General features: G+C 40.7%; 1 protein-coding gene across 2 annotated transcripts; it reads left to right on the forward strand.

Annotated features, from left to right (window-relative positions):
* The first annotated feature begins 6055 nt into the window (after positions 1 to 6055).
* Positions 6056 to 20267, forward strand: emilin2a (elastin microfibril interfacer 2a). 2 transcript variants are annotated; one of them, XM_058395772.1, is made up of 9 exons: positions 6056 to 6277; positions 6867 to 6992; positions 10763 to 10956; positions 11151 to 13049; positions 17634 to 17933; positions 18022 to 18072; positions 18163 to 18210; positions 18307 to 18447; positions 18659 to 20267. In XM_058395772.1, the coding sequence occupies exons 1-9, from the start codon at positions 6177 to 6179 to the stop codon at positions 18985 to 18987; spliced, it is 3189 nt and encodes a 1062-aa protein (XP_058251755.1). In that variant the 5' UTR covers positions 6056 to 6176; the 3' UTR covers positions 18988 to 20267. The 2 variants fall into 2 exon arrangements, with proteins under 2 accessions (XP_058251755.1, XP_058251754.1); XM_058395771.1 differs by having other exon boundaries at positions 6058 to 6277; positions 17634 to 17942.
* The last annotated feature ends 79 nt before the right edge of the window (positions 20268 to 20346 follow it).

The following is a 20346-nucleotide window of genomic DNA, read 5'->3' on the forward strand; positions in this document are numbered from 1 at the left end:
TGTCTGTGAAATTTAAAACGCAACCTCTGACCCTCCCCAAGCTTAATATTCATTTATTCATATTCAGAAAGTGCTATGAATCTTTCAGTAACTACAAGGATATATAACAGGAATACCTTCTGTTGGTACCTTCCTGCAATCTTGAAACAACAGGAAATATAGGAAATAACGTATAGTGTTACATACTGTAGAGGTACAAATAGTATAAAAATAAAACATACAGTTCATTATTCAGATTTTTTATTCAACAAACACCGATTCAGTAAGGGACACAATTTTATCACATCTTCAGCACCCAGACCAAATGTGACACTAAGATATTAATGAACTGTAGTTGTGTAAGATCTATGACACATGGGTGGGGCCAAAGAGAGAAAAAAAAAAAAAACTCAGCACACAAGCCAAATGATTCATTATGCTTCATCTAGTTTGCTAATCTGCTCAGTACAAGTCATTATCTCTTTTGTCCGGCGCTGTGGCACAACCCGAGTAGAAGTGCGTGCCCTTTGCTGGTCTTGTTAAAGTCAAGGGATCTTATAGATTCAGCTGATCCATACTGTTTGTTCACTGTGTGACAGAGACCGTCCCTCCTGTGCACCATTTCAGCTCATTAACATTTTAGGTGATGCGTCTGTCATGACCCTAATCAAATATTCTGGAGTAAGGCTTATGACCATATTAACATTTTGGAGTCATTAAACTGCCGTACCCCAAATGAATGCTAGTTTGTATGTGTGTGTGTGTGTGTGTGTGTGTGTGTGTATGTGTGTGTGTGTGGTGTCTGTGTTTCTCAGCTTGTTCAAAACAACAGTATCAGAACAAGACAGTACGTACACTCTGCTTTCTTGTGTAGGTGAATGTGTTATTTATCTGAGTGGAAAGCCAGGCTTGGTGTTGTTCGAAAAAAGCGATTCGTTTTTATATTTAACCGAGGATTACACACTGTAAATTTTCTTTTAAGATAAAAGTGCACCACTAATTAGGTCCAGTTCATTTTGATGGGAAAGCTACTTATTCGAAATGTTGCCTTTTAGTTCAATTAATGGATAATTGCATTTATTTTTGTTCTCAACACGTTTTAAGCATGGTTCAGGGTGGTTCAAATAACTTTGGTGCACTAAATTCAAGTTTCAGAAAAATTATAATCTAAAAAGGACCTCCTAGCCACTTCAGTAATGATATCTAGTACACCACTAATGCATTTATATGCTTTAGATCACCAGAAGTGCTGTTTTGAGATGTCCTTCCTTATAATCAACTGATAAATCTGTCAAGCAAGAACAAAAGTGACTCGTGTGAGTCAGGATATTAGCTGTCATGTTAATAGCATGATATTAAAATAATTATGAGTAGGTTTGATAGAAGGAAACCAGAGCACCTAAAAGACATGAGGACATGAGGAGAACCCAGACAGACAGTATGAGACCACTTGAAAATGAAGCAAGGTCCATGTCCTATGGGAAATGAGTGTAGACTGCATTTAACATAAAAATGCAGGCATGAAAACAACTAGACTTTTACAGCACTGTGGGTTTTATTGAAACAACACGGGATTATTTATTGTTATTATTATTATTTTAAACCCCAGATCTCAATATCTCCATGACGCCCTAAAAACCTCACAGTGGGACACAGTGTGGCCGCTGGGAGAGAGTAGCACTGTCCATCAGTTCTCTGTGAAAAGCACAAAGCGTCCGGTGAAGTGGGGGCGAGGCGCTGCTAGGAGGAGGAGGAGGAGGAGGAGGAGGAGGAGAATTTCACACAAACAACAGAACAATGAAACACGTTTGCGCCGGTGGTGCCGCAGAAGCACGTGAGCTCTTTCGGTCTGCAGGGCCGATCTGTGGCGCCGAATCGCGGCCAAGAGGCGACACGCTGTCGGCAGGGAGCGAGCAGCAGCACACACGCTGAGATGACGGTGACTCAGAGGAGCGTCAGCGCGCCGGCGATGCGCCACGGCCGGAGCGCGCGCCTGGAGAGCTGCGAGCTCACACACGCGCACCTGTCCTCCACTGCCTCACCATCTCAGCCACTTGTCTGTCTATGATTTCCATACGGTTCAGCACGACCATACGCAGTCCCAATGACGTACTGAACATGCTATTTAAAAAACATACACATTTTATCGCATGCTATTTTCTTCTGTACATATGCCACTGTGCAGAACTAGTATTTCTCATATAGCATAAACTACTGCAGGTAATAATATGCACACAACAAATATATTTGTGCACACGCTCTTACTCAGTTCACACTATAAATCCAAACATATGTGGACACCTGACCATCACACCCATATATAGATCATCTCCAAACTGTTTCCACAACATTGGAAGCACACATTTGTACAAAAGGTCTTTAATATCACTGAGAGGCCCAAACATATTCTGCCATTACAATAACCCTGTAAACAAAGCGAGCTCCATGAAGTTTGACAAGGCTGGAGTGGAAGAACTCGAGCGTCCTGCACAGAGCCCTGAACTCAACCCCACTGAACACCTTCGGGATGAACTGGAACATTGATTGTGTACCAGGCTTCTTCACCCACATCAGTGGCTGACCTCACTAATGCTCTTCCATCTGTATGAGTAGAATAAATGTTCACAGCCACGCTGTACGATCTAGGAGACAGCCTTCTTAGAGGAGAGGAGGTTATTAAAACAACAAAGGTGGGGAAAAAAAAGATGCATATGAATGTGATGGTCATATAGACCATATGTGGTGTCCATATAGACCAATCAGGCATAACATTATGAGCAGTGACAGGTGAAGTGAATAACATTGATTAGCTCCTCATCATGGTACCTGTTAGTGGGTGGGATATATTAGGCAGCAAGTGAACATTTTGTCCTCAATGCTGATGTGTTAGAAACTGGAAAAATGGGCAAGCGCCTGTGTGGTCCGATCCAACAGACGAGCTACTGTTGCTCAAATTGCTAAAGGCTGGTTCTGATAGGAAGGTGTCAGAATACACAGTGCATGATGGATCAGTGCTGTTTGGGCAGCAAAAGGGGAACCAACACAATATTAGGCCATAATGTTATGCCTGATCAGTGTACTTTCAGCCATAGAGTGTAAAGCTAGGATACTATTTGGTCCTCATCAGTGTCTTGTCTATTTCAACCCCATTTAAAATGCGACTCATTTCTAACCAAATGTTAAATTGTGAATGGACTAAACTATTTACTTTGTAGTAAAAGCCCACATACTCTAGATTACAGAATTCCAGTCCTGGACCTGTAAAGCTCCTTGCCATACACATTTTATAGTTTTCCCTTGTCTCCACTTCACATCAGGAAAGATGTGAGGAAAGTTGCTCTAGAGCAGCAAACACTCTTTACTCTCTATCCTTTACTCCCTTTACCCTAGCTGTAAGCCCCAATGTGAGCATGACCTATAGCGCAGGTCACACACGTCACATTAGATCATTCAGAAAAGTTCTTTCCCTACTTTTGTGATCTGTTGCTTTCTTGGAGGGTACAAAACAGCAGTTTGGTCCCATCAATATGTCCATAAAATGAATACAAACACAATGTGGAGGGGGAAAAAAACAATGTAATAAGACCATTTATCTCAGGCAGAAAAAATCAAGAGGACTTCTCAAGTACTAGGAATTCCTACAATAAAGAAATGATTATGAAATAAAATAAGATTATGTGCTGCCTTTGTTCACAGCCTCAAGAAAAGCTCAGAGAGCTTATTTTTCTATGTTGCATCTAATCACATTACACATTACACATGTGAAAATTATAAAGTAGTTATAAGCACGAATGCATAGCGTTAGAGCATCCATCTGTCTCACCAGTTTTGCACACTGGACCCAGAAACATCAGTAGCTGTGTGTATGTTACAGCAGTGTCGGGGAACGCCGAGGCTCGTTAACGGAAGCAATTAAGAGTCTCGCGCTGGGATTGGTGTAACATTACTGCCCTCTGCTGGCGGACAAATGCTATTAACTATTCATAAATAAGTCATTAAGGTTGATTTACGTTCTCCGTCTCGTGCACCGCTGTACCTACAGATATGCTGCAGTCAAAATGCATTTAATTCACGTAGTGAGGCGCTGTGATAAAAAAATTTCACGTTATTATTTGAAAAAGAAAAAAAAACATAGTGGCGACCAGTTGCTTAAGGAACTGGACTGAGGTGTGGACAGTGTTGTTGCGTGTACGGAGGGCGGATCGCCGATCAATTAACAATGAAATAACTTCATTTCTGCCAGTGAGCCATACCGATGTCATCATATTGTCTTTGTAGTCTCTAAGCATGAGTCAGATAGATGCATTTTTGCATTTTCTATTCCTATGACTCCAATTTCTGAGCAATTTTTATGCACTGCAGCATACATATAAAAAAAACGTTCACGCGCACGACGCGGTGATTGACAGCCGCGCGGGGCCCTCGTGTTAGGGGCGTGGACGTGTGGGTGTGACGTCACGGTGGTCGCACGTTCTCTCTCTCTCTCTCTCTCTCTCTCTCTCTCTCGCTCCAAACGTCAAATATGAACCAGCGTCTAGATTGGGCGCTTCATCAGTTACTCAGTATATGAAGTGAATTCTGTAGGGATAATTACAACCCAACTAAACTTTTATAACACATTTAGGGCATTTTAGATGTCAAATATTTCAATTCATATTCTGGTCATAGAATACATTTGCATGTGATGCTTCTTTCCACAGCTTGAATCAGCTAGTAGTGTGGATGTGTAACAGTTATCAACATTTCAGCCTTTTTTTGTTCTTATAGTAGTACAATAATAATAGTACTCTTATAGTATCTGACTGATTTATTTGCTTTATGTTTAAGGGCATCTGCCAAATGCAGTAAGTGTAAGTTTATTATCTAATTGATATTGTATCCAACACACTATAACAATACTTTTTTTGCATACATGTTATGCAATAACTATTATACCTGTGTCTACAATTGACCTCCTGCTGTTTCCTTGATGCACTTAGAACACAAAGAACCTTTAAGGGTTCTTTGCTGAAGGTGGAACCGTGACTGTATAGAACTGTACTACAGAGTTGTCTCTATTAGAAAGGGTTCCAGGCAGAACCTGTTGCAGATCCTGGCTAATTGGATAATTATCAAGAACACTAACGATCTAATAAACCCATAAAGAGCCATAAAAGAAGCATTTAAAATGCAGCTCAATATTGTATGTGCATTTGACACAGTCACAAAAGCTGTGTGTGTGTGTGTGTGTGTTGGGCAGTTCCAAAAGGATAGGAATATCTGACAGGTTTGACCTTGCTGGGACATTTTTTTCTTTTACTGTGGTTGTTTAGAATTAAATGGAGACATGACATTAATTAGGTGCATTAGTAATGATGTAAAGTCAACAGACAGTCCTCACAATGATTGTGTGTGTGTGTGTGTGTGTGAGAGAGAGAGAGAGAGGGAGAGAGAGAGAGAAGGCCTGGGGCCACTACACAATACACACACGTCCCAGCACCTGGCCACCTTTAACTGACCTTTATCCTACCTGCAACCTGTATGTGGAACTTTAAGTGTAAAACTGAACATCAAAAACAAATAAGAATGTTTATTAAAGCCTTTTAAACCACAGTTAGTGGCCCTACTAGGTGAATAACAGTGATAACAACCCAGCCAAAAATAACTGTTATAACTGTGACACAGCATACAGTAGCAGAGAAACCTAAACACATATAGTCTCAGTCACAATTAGTGTGTGGTGCTGGTTTAAAAGCGCTGTGGGGCATTTAAGTCCTCTATTGTGTTTTTAGGCCACTTGTCCCGCCTCCACTAATTCGTGTGTGAAGTGTTGCCAGATTGGGATACATACATTCGGTGTAAACACAAAAATGTATATAGTTCGGATGTGCAATTTAGTCTGTTTTTTTGTTTGTTTGTTTGTTTGTTCGGGAGTTTGTGATGCTTAATATTGTTTGGAAAAGTCACAGCATACACTTGTGTCAAAGAAATAGAAAAGGGTTTTAAAAAGACACTTGGGGGAGAAAAACCTACTCGATTCAATCTGGCAACCTTGTATTTTGGACCCCTGTAGAGTTAAGTCTAACTTTTTTCCTCAAACTTGTGAAGTCGCTCGGACTCTCCTTCTTTTTGTCTTTGGGAAGGCTGAAGTCAGCCAGACCCTAGTCAGTTTTGTTTTAATAGTTTGTGTTGTTTGTCTTTAATTCCCAGGATTTACAATGAGTGTTAAGCTTCATCTGAGCAGTTTGTGGGTCGCTCTGCTGGTTTTGGGAAGCGTGTCTCTGAGTCTCCAGTACAACTCGCACAGGCTCAGAAACAAGTGGGTATCAACTTCAGGATACTGGACTGGTGAAAGTTCATTTATCATTCATATGATGCTGTAAAAAAAGGAGAAATCGCTTTGTTTCTTGGCATTATGCTGAACTTTATCTTCATTTCTTTTATGTTGGTGAGATTAACGGTTAATCGCGCGGAGATTTTACAGTCATTTGGGTGGGGAAAAAACGCGTTTTCTTAAAGCACAAGTTAAGTTTAGACTTTTTCATCACTCAAATGCTGACACGTGGATAAAGAATGATGAACTGCATTTGATAAAGCACTAAAACTGATTTGTTTGTTTGTTTTTGCCATTAAAGTGGCACCTCTCATATTTGTCTCAACGCAACAAAAATGCTATAAAGAATAGGGTCTAAACTTGGTTGAATTCATTCCTATGAGACCAGATGTTCCAGATGTGCTTGCACGCTAAATGACACACTTTTTAATTGGCCACGATCGTTGCGTAATTTGGCTCGCTTTCTGTGATTTCAGCATTCAAAATGGTATCGCAGTGGATGAATTTCATCTTGAATCTTATCTTGGATTAAATAAATCGCCATTGTTTTTGTTTTGTTTTTTTTTTCTGGCAGAAACTGGTGCGCGTTCATCGTGCAGAAGAACGTGAGCTGCGCAGTGCGCGCGGACTTTCCGGCAGCGGTTGAAGCTGAAGCTGCGCCCTGCCCTCCACACCAGCCAGACTGCGAGCCGTCAGTGATGTGAGTACCACCGTGAGGGGCGGGGCATGGGGCGGGGCTTGATCTGATCCTTATGAACAGCTACGAGTGACGCTAATACTACAGGGAGAGGGTGGGGCTTAGGAGATAAAGCCAGAGACTGCACGACTAACCAAAAAGGGAGCTGTACATCCGTGCTTGTAGTGTGTATTCTATGGTGATTCAGAGAGCTATTTAGTAACACAGGCTCTGTGTGTGTGTGTGTGTGTGTGTGTTTGTGTGTGTGTGTGCATTTGGTGGAGTGTATGATTATTAGACATTGGTTGCAGCTTAATTACATCACTGTTCTCAACTTGAAAACAGCTCGAAGGCACTAGAGAAGGGATGTCAGTCTTCAGTCTTAAGAGCGCAGCACAGTACTCATTTCACCCACATCAACTCATTAGCTGATCACCATCAGAGAACATGATCATCCTGGGATAGCATGACCATAAGGGATAAACACAGGGCTGTGGCCTTAAATCTGAATATCAACGTGTTTTATATCATTAAACATTCATGTAGAGGTCTCAAAGACAACATTTTAGGTGTTTTCACACTAATCTTCATTTCACCCTGAATGCCTTGCTTTTACAATTTACAGAACTGTAATTTAAATGCCAATCAAGGCTTTTATATTTGTAATAGCAGATGTAATCTTTCAGTAGTGACAGCAGTTTAAGTCTAGCAGAACATTTATGTTGGTTTCAAGTGTTTTGAAGCAATAGCCAGTGTAGTCGGTATTTGTGACACACCCTAGCTGTGTTTATCTCTGTTTCTAAGAGAAACACTGTTACCTCCAAAAGACTTGCAAAAGCAAAGAGATCATTTAGCTTACACACTAATATATCTGAATAAACTCGGTGTATGTACTCAAATTATGTAGACCTTTATTCGTGTACAACAATATGAGGCTGACTCTTACATTACCGGAGTTTTTTTTTTTTTTGGTTTTATAACCAGAGTGTAAAACTGAAAGTGCAAGCAAACATCCTTTGTGACAACATATGTGGTTGATCCATGAGTTTTCCAAAAAAAAAAAAAGAGCATTATGCAAGTGATTACTCTTTGCTGCTTTTTTTTTTTATTGCATTTTGTTAATTGCTTCAGATTGCTGCCTGTAAGTGTACTGATTAAGGTCCTTGATGATTTTCTTTCTTATATAACGTCCAATTACACAACTCACTATTCAGCTATTGCTTTGAAGCATAGCACAGAGAGCACAAATGTTTTTTGGTGCATGCTTGAGGTCTTATCATTAGTTTGTACTTTGTTGATGTCACCAAAGTGCAGTCTTAAAAGATGACAGCAGATATTATGATGCCATTCGGGACAGGGCCTAATGCGGAAGTAGCAGCCATTGAGTGCACAAATCTCATTCCTCTGTGGCAGGGATCTTCAATCTTGTCCTCAAAGGGCCAGTGTGGCTGCAGGCTTTCATTCCAACCATGCAGGAGTCACTCCTGTTTCTACTTGTTTAATCTTGGACTGCAATCAACTATCAAGTGTGCCTCCTATTTGGCTGGAATGAAAGCCTGGAGCCAAAATGGCCTTTATTGGGCATGGCTTAAGAACCCTGATCCATGGGGAATGGTGACATGATCTAAATAGTGTTTGTGTGACTGGTCACATTATCTTAACATGGCAGCTATCAATGCAATGTAAACTGTGTTATCTATATTCATACAATTTGGTGTCAGACAGATGGGGATGGGTTCCTCATGTTTGGGTCTCAATGTTTCTTCCTCATTTTGTCTCAGGGAGTTTTTCCTTTCCACCATTGCCTCTGGTTTGCTCATTAGGGATATATATATAAAAAAAATTTACTTGATCATTTTATTCTGTATTTTTGTATTACTCTACAGCTGCTCATTGTTAAAATCACTGTACAAATAAAACTGATTTAACTCATTTGAAGCAATTTGACTCTTCACCTCATGTAAATGTGTACTGTTTTTGTGTTACTGTAAGTTTCTTGTATTTTATAACTGTTTAAAATCTTAAATGGCTAATGTTTAAGCCTAAAATGAAAAGTCCTATAACCAGTGCTGGCACAGAACTGTAAACTAGAGTGCTAAACATTTCTTTTTTGCAAAATATCATTTTTAACATTCCACAATTGGTGTTATTTTTGACTGACAGTGTGTGTTGTGTAAGAATGGCAAAGATCCATTAGTGTGTTATCCCTTATGAAGGAGAAAAACACAAACACAATGGTTCATGCAGGTCTGACCTTATGTTCCTTATCCGATTTCATAATGAGGTTTCTTCCACCGCTTCTTAAAAAACGTGTTACAGTGAAGAGTTACCATGAAAAGAATATGGCTTGTTATCTGGGAGATTTCTGTGGGAACATGCATTATTTTCATCCATAATTGCACTCACAGATGTGAAAACTGACCCAGTCCCATCCTCATCACAGGAAATGATGCCATTGCCTTCTTTCATTTTCTTATTACTGATGGGAATGCAGCGTCTCACTGGGGTTTATTGTGTTACTCTTCAGTTAATCGTGTGCATGGAGAACCAAGTGCATTTATGCAGATTTTCAAAGTCATCAGAAGGTTTCATATGATTATTAAACACCATTGTTGATGGTTCTAGCAGTCTAAGGTGGGTCTACTTGGAATATCTTTGAAAAGGGAGTTGTAGAGTTCTCTATGTAGATTCTTTAGCAGTTGTCTCAGAGGTCCAAAGCAAAGAACATTATTAGAGTTAGAGGGATATTTTTTTCTAAGAGTGTTCAGTCAATTGGTTCTAGGGAAATGCTTTGTTTTTATACTTCTTGAAGTTGCCATGGAGTGTTTTTATTTAACGCGGTTTATGTGGTCACATTGCAAAACTTTAGCTTAATTGCAAATCACATGAATGCCTGGAGGAGCGCTCTAAATTTATATATTTGTGCCGGGAACTTCACTTACTGAGCACTTTATTAGTCAAACCTGTAGAGATATTCATACAATTATTAAATCAGCCAATTGTGTGGCAGCTGTGCAATGCATAAAATCATGCAGATATGGGCCATCAGAATGGGGTCTTAGTGATTTTGACCATTGTATTGGTTCTGGTGCCAGATAGGCTGGTTTGAATATTTTTGAAACTGCTGAGCTTATGAAATTTTATGAAACTATCTGTAGAGTTTAAACAACTGTGAGGAACACAGTTCCGTTGGTGGAAACACCTTGTTGATGAAATAGGAAAATGGCCAGGCTGATTCAGGCCAACACGAAGGATGCAGTATTCAAATAATCACTCCTTAAAACTGTGCATCTCAGTGTGTACATAGCATTAAAGCTTGAGGTAGATGGGCTAGAATAGCAGAAAACCACATTGGGTCCCACTCCTGTCAGGAAAGAATACAGAAATCTGAGGCTTCAGTGAGTACAGCAATCCGAGACAGTTGAATATTAGACAAAAAAAATCACCTGGTCTTTTCTGCTCCCATAAGATTGGCTGATTAGATAATTGCAGGAATGAGGTGTATCCAGTGAGATACAAGATTGCTGGTTCTCCTTTTTTGTGCTTCTCAGGATAGCATAAGGTAAAAGTCCACACCCAACCAGACAATGTCTTTAAATAGGTTGTTAAGATTTATAGCACATCACAGCATATAATATAGATGAGATAATGTGGGTTATCCCATAACATAGGTGAGAACAGGAACTGCCTTGTCGTTTGGAAGTTCCACAACATTAAATCTAACAGTAAACCATTGAAATGTGCAATACCTCTTTCATTAATAAAGTAAACATTGTAAGCGTTCTGTTTTCCAGGTATCGGACCCATTTTCATCCCAGTTACAGGATTTCCTATAAGACTGTTACTGAACTGGAATGGAGGTGCTGTCCAGGATATCAAGGTCCAGACTGCAAAGAACTAAAAGGCATCCCAAATCGACAGATGTTATTAAAACCTCAACCGAAGCCAAATCCTCAGCCATATACTGGATACGTTCAAAACTCACAAAGTAAGATAGTCACGAACGTTTGTCTTTCTCTAATGGTTTCAGATTTCATAGTAAATATTAATTATGCTTATAATCTAATCCAGATTTGAACAACAAAGGTATCTGTTATTCAATATCTGACGTTCAGTTTATTGTACATACAAATATTCTTACCAGAAGGATCCGTTTGCCACCCATCTTTTCTCCTGTGATAGGGCCAGAGAGACAGAAGGCAGAGCAAGACAACAGCTACCATGAGGTTGAAAAAACCCAGCAACTGGAAGAAGAAGTGCATCGCCTTTCCCAGACAGTGCTGGACCTTCAGGCAGCCATGACTAGCATGTCGGCGAACCTACGTGCCGATTTACAGGAGGACACCAGCAAAATGCTTGTCAGTCTCCTCAGCAACATGCATGTGCAAGATAGCGCAAGATCAGGAGGTATAGAGGAGAGCGTGGTGCATCTGGATGGGCACCAGGCCACAAGGGGAGTCGAGGAGAGGGGCATGGAAAAAGTGCTGGCCAGGCTTAATGATGTGACAGATGCTCTGAAAAGCAAGGATGAGGCAATTGAGGAGCTGCGGGAAGCTGTGACTGGAAACAGTGGCCAGATCCGTATGCTAATGGATGCTTCTCAGGGACCAATGGTTACTGCTGGTGCCTCCTCAGACATTGATATTCTTCAGTCCTACATTGATACTAAGTTTGAGAAATTAAAGAAGGAGCTGGTTTTGGATATGAAGGATGAGATAGAAAAGCTGAAGAGTGCATGTGATGATAAGATAATGTCTTGTCAGAAGTCCTGTAAAGAGGGATGGAAGGGAAGTTTTGACAACCTGACAAACCTACTGGACATTCAAGAGGTCAAACTAAGGAAGGAGATACGTGAGCTACGTCTGGATATGGCTATGTCTGACGGACTGGTGCGTACTCACAGGCAAGCAGCTCCATTCAATGAGGATGACGGTGAATTACGAAATACGATTCAGCGCTTGGTAGATGCTCAGAAAGTCTTAAACGCCCGTGTGGACAATGAACTGGGACATCTGTCCATGCTACAGCTGGAAGATGTATTTGGCCCTCGCTTGGATGAACTTGAAGACAGGATGAATGTGACCGAGAGGAATGCAGAAACCTACTGCTTCTACGTGGATGAGAAATTAACCAAGGCTCTAAGCGAAGAGACAGCAAAGATCCGGGAGCTCTTGGACAAGAGACTGAATTCTGTAGAGGACCAGTTCACGAGAATGCTGGTAGAGATAAGTAACACCTCCTTCCCAGGGATGTTCAGCGAGTCTGTTGATGGTCTGCAAACTCAGGTTAATTCAAACAATTTTGCGATTCAAGGATTGGAGGACAAATTGAATGCTATTGAGCAGATCTGCACCACTGGCTGCAACACAGGACCATTCACCAATCCTCAACACCTAGGTGGCCTGGAGAGTATTCAGGCAGATCTGAGGCACTGTAGGAATCAACTGGATGTCCTGAGCACTAGTACTAAAAACAATGCGGCAAAGCTTGTAGAATTAGACAGGGTAGTTGAACGTGTGAGGCTCAACAATCAGCTTAACAGTGTTAGCGTGCAGGATGTGCACAACAAGCTGACGCCTCTGACAGATAATGTGAGTGGATTGACTGGAGCTGTGACAGGGTTAGGAGATGTCATGAGCAGGTTTAGCCAGGATCTTCAGACCTTGAACTCTAGCTGTTGCCAAGTAGTGGAGATAGAACCGATTCAGCCACCAGCAACAGTACCATCTCTGTCCCATGAGGCAGGCAAACCAAGCCAAAATCAGTTGGACGAGCTCAGCAACAGACTAGACAGGCTGAGATCCCAGGTGACTGCAGAGCTGACCCTTTGTAAGGAGAAGGCAGCAGGTTCAGCTGAAGGGATCTCTGCAGTAGGCAACAGGATTACTACACTAGAAGAATTGTGTCGGAAAGGAAACTATGAAAGAGTTCAGGCTATGAAAGACGGTCTGGAGAGAAATGTGGCTGAGATGAACTCCACATTGCAAACACACTCCAGGGGGATCAGTAACCTCCAGACCACTCTGCACAATGTTCAGGCACAGCTTGCAAACATTCAGAACCATTCTACAAAACAGCAAGGTAAGTGATGCAAAAGCCATTATCCAAAAACTTTAATTCTGTGTACTACAAAAACAAACAGATTTGTGATCTCACCTATTTGTGAAATCAACATTTTCATCAAGGTCAAATATATTAAATATATCAATGTTTACTTCTGGGTACTATTTCTTCCTTCACTGGGCTTAATGTGTTGTATTAATGCAAATATCTATTATACTGTACTTCACCATGTCTCAACACCACTGGAAGTAAGATTGTATTTGTACTATTCAAAAGCTGAGATACATACTGAAAAATGATGTACATGACTTGGAAAAGCCCCTAAATGGAAATTGGATTGCTTCCACACTCAAAAATTATGATTCCCTTTTCAGTTGTAAGGATTTATCTTTATGACTCATCTATAATCCACAGACCAGTTCTTCTCATTTTTTGGAAGGTTTCTGAGAAACTTATCCCAAAGTTAATTCTAAAGTTGAAGAGTGTCATAATGTCCACAGTGCATGCACAAGAGTCGACAGTTCCCCAGAGCTGCAGAAAGGCAAGGGGCCTCCCTACATTTAGCAAAATGAGAGTTATGAGCATTGGCATGGAGCCAAATACAATCATGTCTTTCTCATAAACAAGTGACGGTAATCGTTATGTGATGTTGTTATGCCAACCATCTTACGTTTTGGTTTGTTGTCTAAAAGATTTAGCTTTATGTAATATAGAAAAAATGTGGGATCTGCATTGCTACAGAACTGGACATACTCATGAAACCCATAACTCACAGAGTAGCTTTAACTCGGGTATAACAAAATTTTTCCTATGCTACTATTTCAAAGATAATCTCTGTAGGTTGATGAATGAGTGATTTTCCTCCTCCTCCTCCTCCTCTTCATCCTCCTCCTTTTCCTGAGCTTTCTGAGCTCATGAGTTGTGTAGTCCATCCAACTGTCCTTTTGCTGGTCATGCCCTAGTTTTCCCTGCACAGAATGAGGAAATGTGTAGGATGTTCAGTATATGTATGTTTGTGTGGGTCTGGTCTTCATTAACCAGCAGAGCCTGGGACTGGGCCTCTGGATGTATGGTGCAGTAAACCAGACTCACTACCCCACCCCAGTGCAGATGTTGGGCTATGAGCCGTCCGTGATGTAACGCCTGCATGCTGATTCCTAGGAGCCTCCCTGTAAAGCCTGATGTCATCATTCCAGGGTGGATATCAAGTACTGTTAATTCCCAAGCATGCGTAAAGGTTGTGATCAGGCACAAGTCCAATGTATTCACAGACGCATGATAATATAAGTCATATAACACAATTATACTATCCGTATATATGTATCTGGCTTCAGATTTAAACTTTAAATAGACATAGTCTAGAAGTTGTTGTGCAGACAGAGGTAGAAATGCACAGTCATCATGATCTTTGTAGGTAATTAGTGGCCTGTGAATGGGGGAGGTTTAAATCCTGTTATTTTTGTTTGGATCTGCTCATGATATATTCTAATGAATTTAGATAGTTGTATATCCTTAAATACATCCAAACTAGTAGGCTAATTTAAACCACTACAACCCTGAGGAGGTAGTTACTGAGGAGGCTGGAAATGTATTGTGTGGTGCCTTTGTTTGTCACGACTTGTTTGTTAGGTTCCATGGGATGCCAGTACTAATGCATACCTCTAATCTCAACCAGATGCCCTGTGAACCTCTTTGACAAACTGAAAAAAAAAAAAAAAAACTGGAATAGTACCCCTCCTATTCAAGTCTGTATCTGTTTAGACATCATAAGATCATTGTGAGTAATGTATACAAGTAAATTCAGCTACATAGCTAAATAACATACGTTTCTATTCTATTGTATGGTACATATAATGCAGTTAGCTTTATTTTGAGTCAGCAACAATTTCCTCAAGAAATACACAGAGGAAGTCAAATACCTGTATCCCAGAAATTAACATTCATACCATTTTGCAGTCTAATTAAGATAACAGATGTGCACTAATTATTATTAAATAGTTATTAGCCCACAGTTTTAGTCATTTGGGTTTTTGCAAACAAAATATTTTTAATAGATTTTTTTTTTCTAACAGAGTTGGGGAAAAGCACACTCAAACCATGTAGTTTTTGTAGTTCTAAAAAGGCCCAGAAAGGTGGAAAGAATGAAGTATCATAGCCAACAAGACAACTGGGCTTGCTTTTGCAGAGTCTTACGCATTACTCATTGCTTCTGGCAAGCAGTCTGGGGCAGGGGTACGCCATTGTGCAATTCTGGATCCAGTTCATACAGTTATTCTGTCAGTGACAACACAATCTGCTGGGAAGTATGCGGTTTCTTAAATCCAGTCCCCTTCACTGATTATAGCAAATTGCCTCCTTTATGAATTAATAACTCTCACCACAATAGAAGATTCTGACCTTCAGTCAGCGTAACAGACTAATAGGCCCACAGCTCATACAAGAAACAAACACGTGAGGGAATTCTGGAATAGAGGACCTTGAAAATAAAGCCCTCACATGCTGTATATTTCAGCTTATCTACACTTATCCTCTTTCCTGTCCTGCTATTCTGGCTGATTGATATCTTACGAGTATAAAATGCCACAGTATCTCTCGCCCTCTTCCACTATGTGTGCATTCTGCAGAGGTGACCTGACCAGCTGTAGGATGGGTGACTATTTTTAGTATTACTATAGCTGATACTTTGGTGGAGAAATCAGAAAGTGGAGAATAAGAGCTGGGTCAGAGTTCTGTGTCAGGGTCCAGAGACTCATCTGGATGTTTTCTTATTGGATCAGGCCAAGAGTGAGATTACTTCACTGAGGTCTGGCCATTAGGGCAAGGTGCAGAACTGTGGTCGTTAATAAAACCTTGTGAGTGTGTGCGTAAAAACTGCCACTTCCTTCCATTTTTGCCATCCAAACTAATGGCTGAAATGGGACCCAGCATTTTCTGATCATTTGAAGTATCCCATTTCAATCCAGTCCTCCCATTTTGGTAATTTATAAACATCGCCTTCCTAGACTAAGCGGTCGCAAACCCAAAGTTCATCCTCCATACACAAGCACCACATCTGAGTCAACACCATTGTCTAAAGCATACTTTTACATCAGCGATCACCAACCCTGTTCCTGGAGACCTTTCTAGAAAATTCGGTTCATAATTCAATACAGCTGATCATGTTGAACAGAATGTGTCAGATGAGGGAGTCAGACAGGAAGGTAGATTTCCAGAAACAGGAGTAATTTTGGCTTGATAGTATCATAGTGAGTCACTCTCAGTTAAGATGCAACATCTGTTTGTAGTATGCTGAGCCATTGCGCAAAGTAGCTTGTGATTTCCTCTGCAGTTCCAAGCAGAGTTCCCCCATGGGAAACACTTAGATAGCAATTATCTCATGGGAAATGGGCTTTACGTGTGTGTTTCTGAGATACCTGGTGTTACGAACGGTGATGACGCAGGAAATAGGTCGGGTGCTCATGGGATTTTAGCTGGTGCTTTGTTGTACACGTGCCGGGTGTAAGCAGGAAGAAAAAAATGCAATTACGGTGTTGACTAAACCCTTGTGTGATGAACAACACATGCTAGGTTGAGGAAACATCACAGTGTGAGGCTGCTGACGCTAGTTAAAAATGTAGCCACTAATGGAAGTTTTTTTGTCCATTTGGCTAAATCCTTGGGCAAAGCATTTTGCCCTTTATAATGGACATTATAGTGAAGGAGGGTATTACAGTACATCTAGTATCTAGAGAATTATAACGATGGGCTAAATATCTAATTAAGGATCATCAGAAATGCTTGCATATTTGATCTTAATGCCACAAATATCTGAACTCTGATTGGAACCCAATTTGGATGGTGGCCTAAACTCTTTTTTATATATATATATATGAATATGAACTATGTCCCCAGACATGCTAGTAAAGCAGTGTCAGCATGGTGTGTGAATTCTAGCCCTAACAATTCCTCAACCTCAGCTACAACGCAGCAGTGCAATCATTTGAATCCCAAGTGCAGTTATTGTCTTCTACTTCCCAAAATGTAAACACACTAGTAGACTAATTTATAACCCCGCAAACTTGACCAGGCAGTTAGGCAGAACGAGGAAAGTGCTAGATGTATTGCACCAGATTGCATTACGCTGCTATCTGTAGACTTTGTTTTTTTCCCATGAGCTTCATATCTGATTGCTTGCTCATGGGCGCGTGAAAGTATAAACCTTCCACTCACATGACTTTTTTGTTGCATCCTGTGGGATCCCAATCCTGTAGCACACCTCTAGTCTTAAACAGATGTTCGGTGAACCTTTCTGGCAAGATTTCTATTTTTTTTTTTTGTTTTTTTTTTTTTTAAACAGAAACAAAAGAAAGAAGTAACAGTGCACCTCTTATTGCCTTCTGTATTTGTATCACTGTGGTACATTATCTGTTCAATCCGAATATTGCATTCATATTCTGTTACATCTCTAATGCATATCTTTATAAGATTAGTCATCTAGTCCACTCTATTCATATTTTTAACTTATGTTGACCGATTTATCCATTTAAATTTCAGATATTTTCTGTCTGAGTGTTTTATCTGCCAGCCTTTGACCCATATCTGTTAACCCCCTCTCTCTCTCAGGAGTTCCAGTGAAGCAGGAGCAACCCGGTGCTTTCCCACCGAGAAGGGCATATATACCCGAGATCCACATTCCTATACTTATACCCCATAGGACAGTGCCTGTTACTTCCCGTCCATTTGTACGCCAGCCCTCAAACCCACGCCAGCCTTACGCCCCTCTGCAGCCCTCAAGCCCACGCCAACAGCCTAATCAAGTCCTTTTGACTGGAGTGGCCGGTCCGCCCGGATACATGCAAAGAGTCTCCTCTCGGCGGGAGCGTGGATCCCAAGAGTTAAACAAACCCATGAATGGATTTGCAGGTGCACCAGGTCAGAAATCACACAAGTTAAAAAGTTCTGCAATGTTTTACATTAAAAAAGCTTACATCCTTGCCTTGCACCTTCACAGCAAGCTATCCTCCAGTAAACCCAGTGGCGTATAAACCCCAACCGATCGCAGGTACAAAGCTTTTGTCTCTGTAGGTAAGCTATATACTTGTCTTCACTTCATTGTAATCAATATGCCTTTTTTTTTTTTGTTTTTTGTTAGCTTCCCAAGTGTTATGGAATCCTGCACAAAGGCTTGTTGCAACACCAGGTAAACTGGAAATGGATTACTATGTGCATATCTGTTATTATTTTCCACCACCCATATTTAAAGCTAAGCACTATCCCTTCTGCGCCTCTTTTACAGTGACGTATGACAGAAACATGGCAGGAGACACTTTCTCCTTTTCAGCTGGTCTCACACAACAGACGCTTTTAGGAGACTTTGGCATCATCCGGTTTAATAAAGTGCTAGTTAATGACGGAGGGCACTACAATCCCCAAACAGGTATATTTATTACAAAAGAAAACGTTACAGATCTGCCTGTTTTTCATTGACTTCATACTCTAAAGGCTCTAACTGTAGACTTTAGCTACAATATAAAACCCATGTTTTAACTATTTAGGAAAGATGACATAAGGATACACTCACTTAGAACAAAACAGCCAGTACTTGTCCTAGTTGGCAGCACAGTAATCTCTCCTTGCCTACTCTGCAGGAATCTTCACGGTGCCTGTGAGCGGCCGTTATCTAATCACGGCCGTGCTGACGGCTCCTCGGCACGAGCGGCTCGAGGCTGTGCTCTCCGTGTCTGAGCGCAGCGTGCAGAAGCTTGATTCAGCAGGTTTTGGAGGACATGACGGGCTGCACACATCAAGGCCTTGTCAGTGTGGTAGTTCTGCCTCGTTCAGCCTCATCCTCTCTCTGCGCGCAGGTGATCGAGTTGCATTAGTGCGCACGGCCGGCGCGCTGGCCCTCTCTGAGGCCAAAGAGATCCTCTCCACGTTCAGCGGGGTCTTCCTCTACTCCACTCAGGTTCACAGATAACATCTAGCAAAAATAAATAAATAAACCACACATACATAAACTGCAGAGGACTGTCTGGCTGTGTCACTCTCCACATTTACATGGCAGCCTGTGGCGAGCCAGACGACACTGCAAGGATATCACTGCTTGGCTTTGGCTTGACTACAGAACAACATTGCTTTGGTTGCACCATGGAAAGAAGTGCACTGAGATTTTTAGTTATACTCCACATATTTTCATCATATAATGTATTTACTTACGCCACAACTTTTAATATAAAAAAGGCGGTTTATCCTGAGTGACTTTAATCAACAATCCAGACTGTATAGAATCATTTTATTACAAATTAGTAGCAGTATTATAATTGTCTTTATTTTGCATTATGTACGGAATAAAACAGGACTGTTTATAGGACAATAATAAATGACTGGATGATGTCTGAAGATGGCATATCCCAAAGAAGTTTATTCTTCTTACACCACAGGAATTAACCACAGATTGCAATTTTTATTTATTAACACACACGTTGTGCATTCAACCATTTCTAGTTACTGTTAATGTTGTACAATTTCTTTGTATGCAGTTAATGCAGCTCGTAACGTTACCCTGAAGCCACAAAGATGTTGCCATCGCAGTTACGGCTTTAAAACCCGAAAACCGGAGAATCCTCCCAGAAATGTTAAATAAACGTCTCTTCACTGAAAACCTGACTAGATCAACAATTACATGTTGTCGTTGTTTGTTTTTGTTTTTTTTATATGTGGCACAAGTGCCCATAGAAGTCGTTACTATAGAAACGAGCTTTGGTAAATGAACCAGAATTAAGCATTCGATAGTGCTGTGGTAAATGGTTTTATAATAGATGATGTATAATGGAATGACGAACCAACACAAAGAATTTAAGGATAAAGTGACAGCATGAAGCTGAGGAGAGGGTTCTAAATGTGAATTTCCCTTTGGGATGAATAAAGAATCTATCTATCCATCTTGCCATCCATCCAGTTTAGTCTCAACAATCGATGTAAAACCTATTTTAATAATTGCTTATACTTGCCGTGACAAGCTCTATGATTTATGATTTAAGCAATTACCGAAATTCTAAACTTGTAGATACAAAAAAAAGGGGGAAGACTGATATTTCCCATTTCTCCTTCATACAAACTCTATAGCCTTCGGATATTCCATCTTATTTATTACACTGCTGGACAAGGCAATAAGAAAAAAAAAAAACATGAACATATTCTTCTTTTTTTTCTGCTGCTACATAAATAAAGAAAATGTTTGACCTGAGGTGATTTTCTCCCCAAATCTGATTAAACCACACAATCTCCAGCATTCATTTCATTTCATTCTGCCACACTCACATGCCTGGGACCTCTT

Source organism: Hemibagrus wyckioides, linkage group LG07, assembly GCF_019097595.1.
Source record: "Hemibagrus wyckioides isolate EC202008001 linkage group LG07, SWU_Hwy_1.0, whole genome shotgun sequence".
Lineage (NCBI taxonomy): Eukaryota > Metazoa > Chordata > Actinopteri > Siluriformes > Bagridae > Hemibagrus > Hemibagrus wyckioides.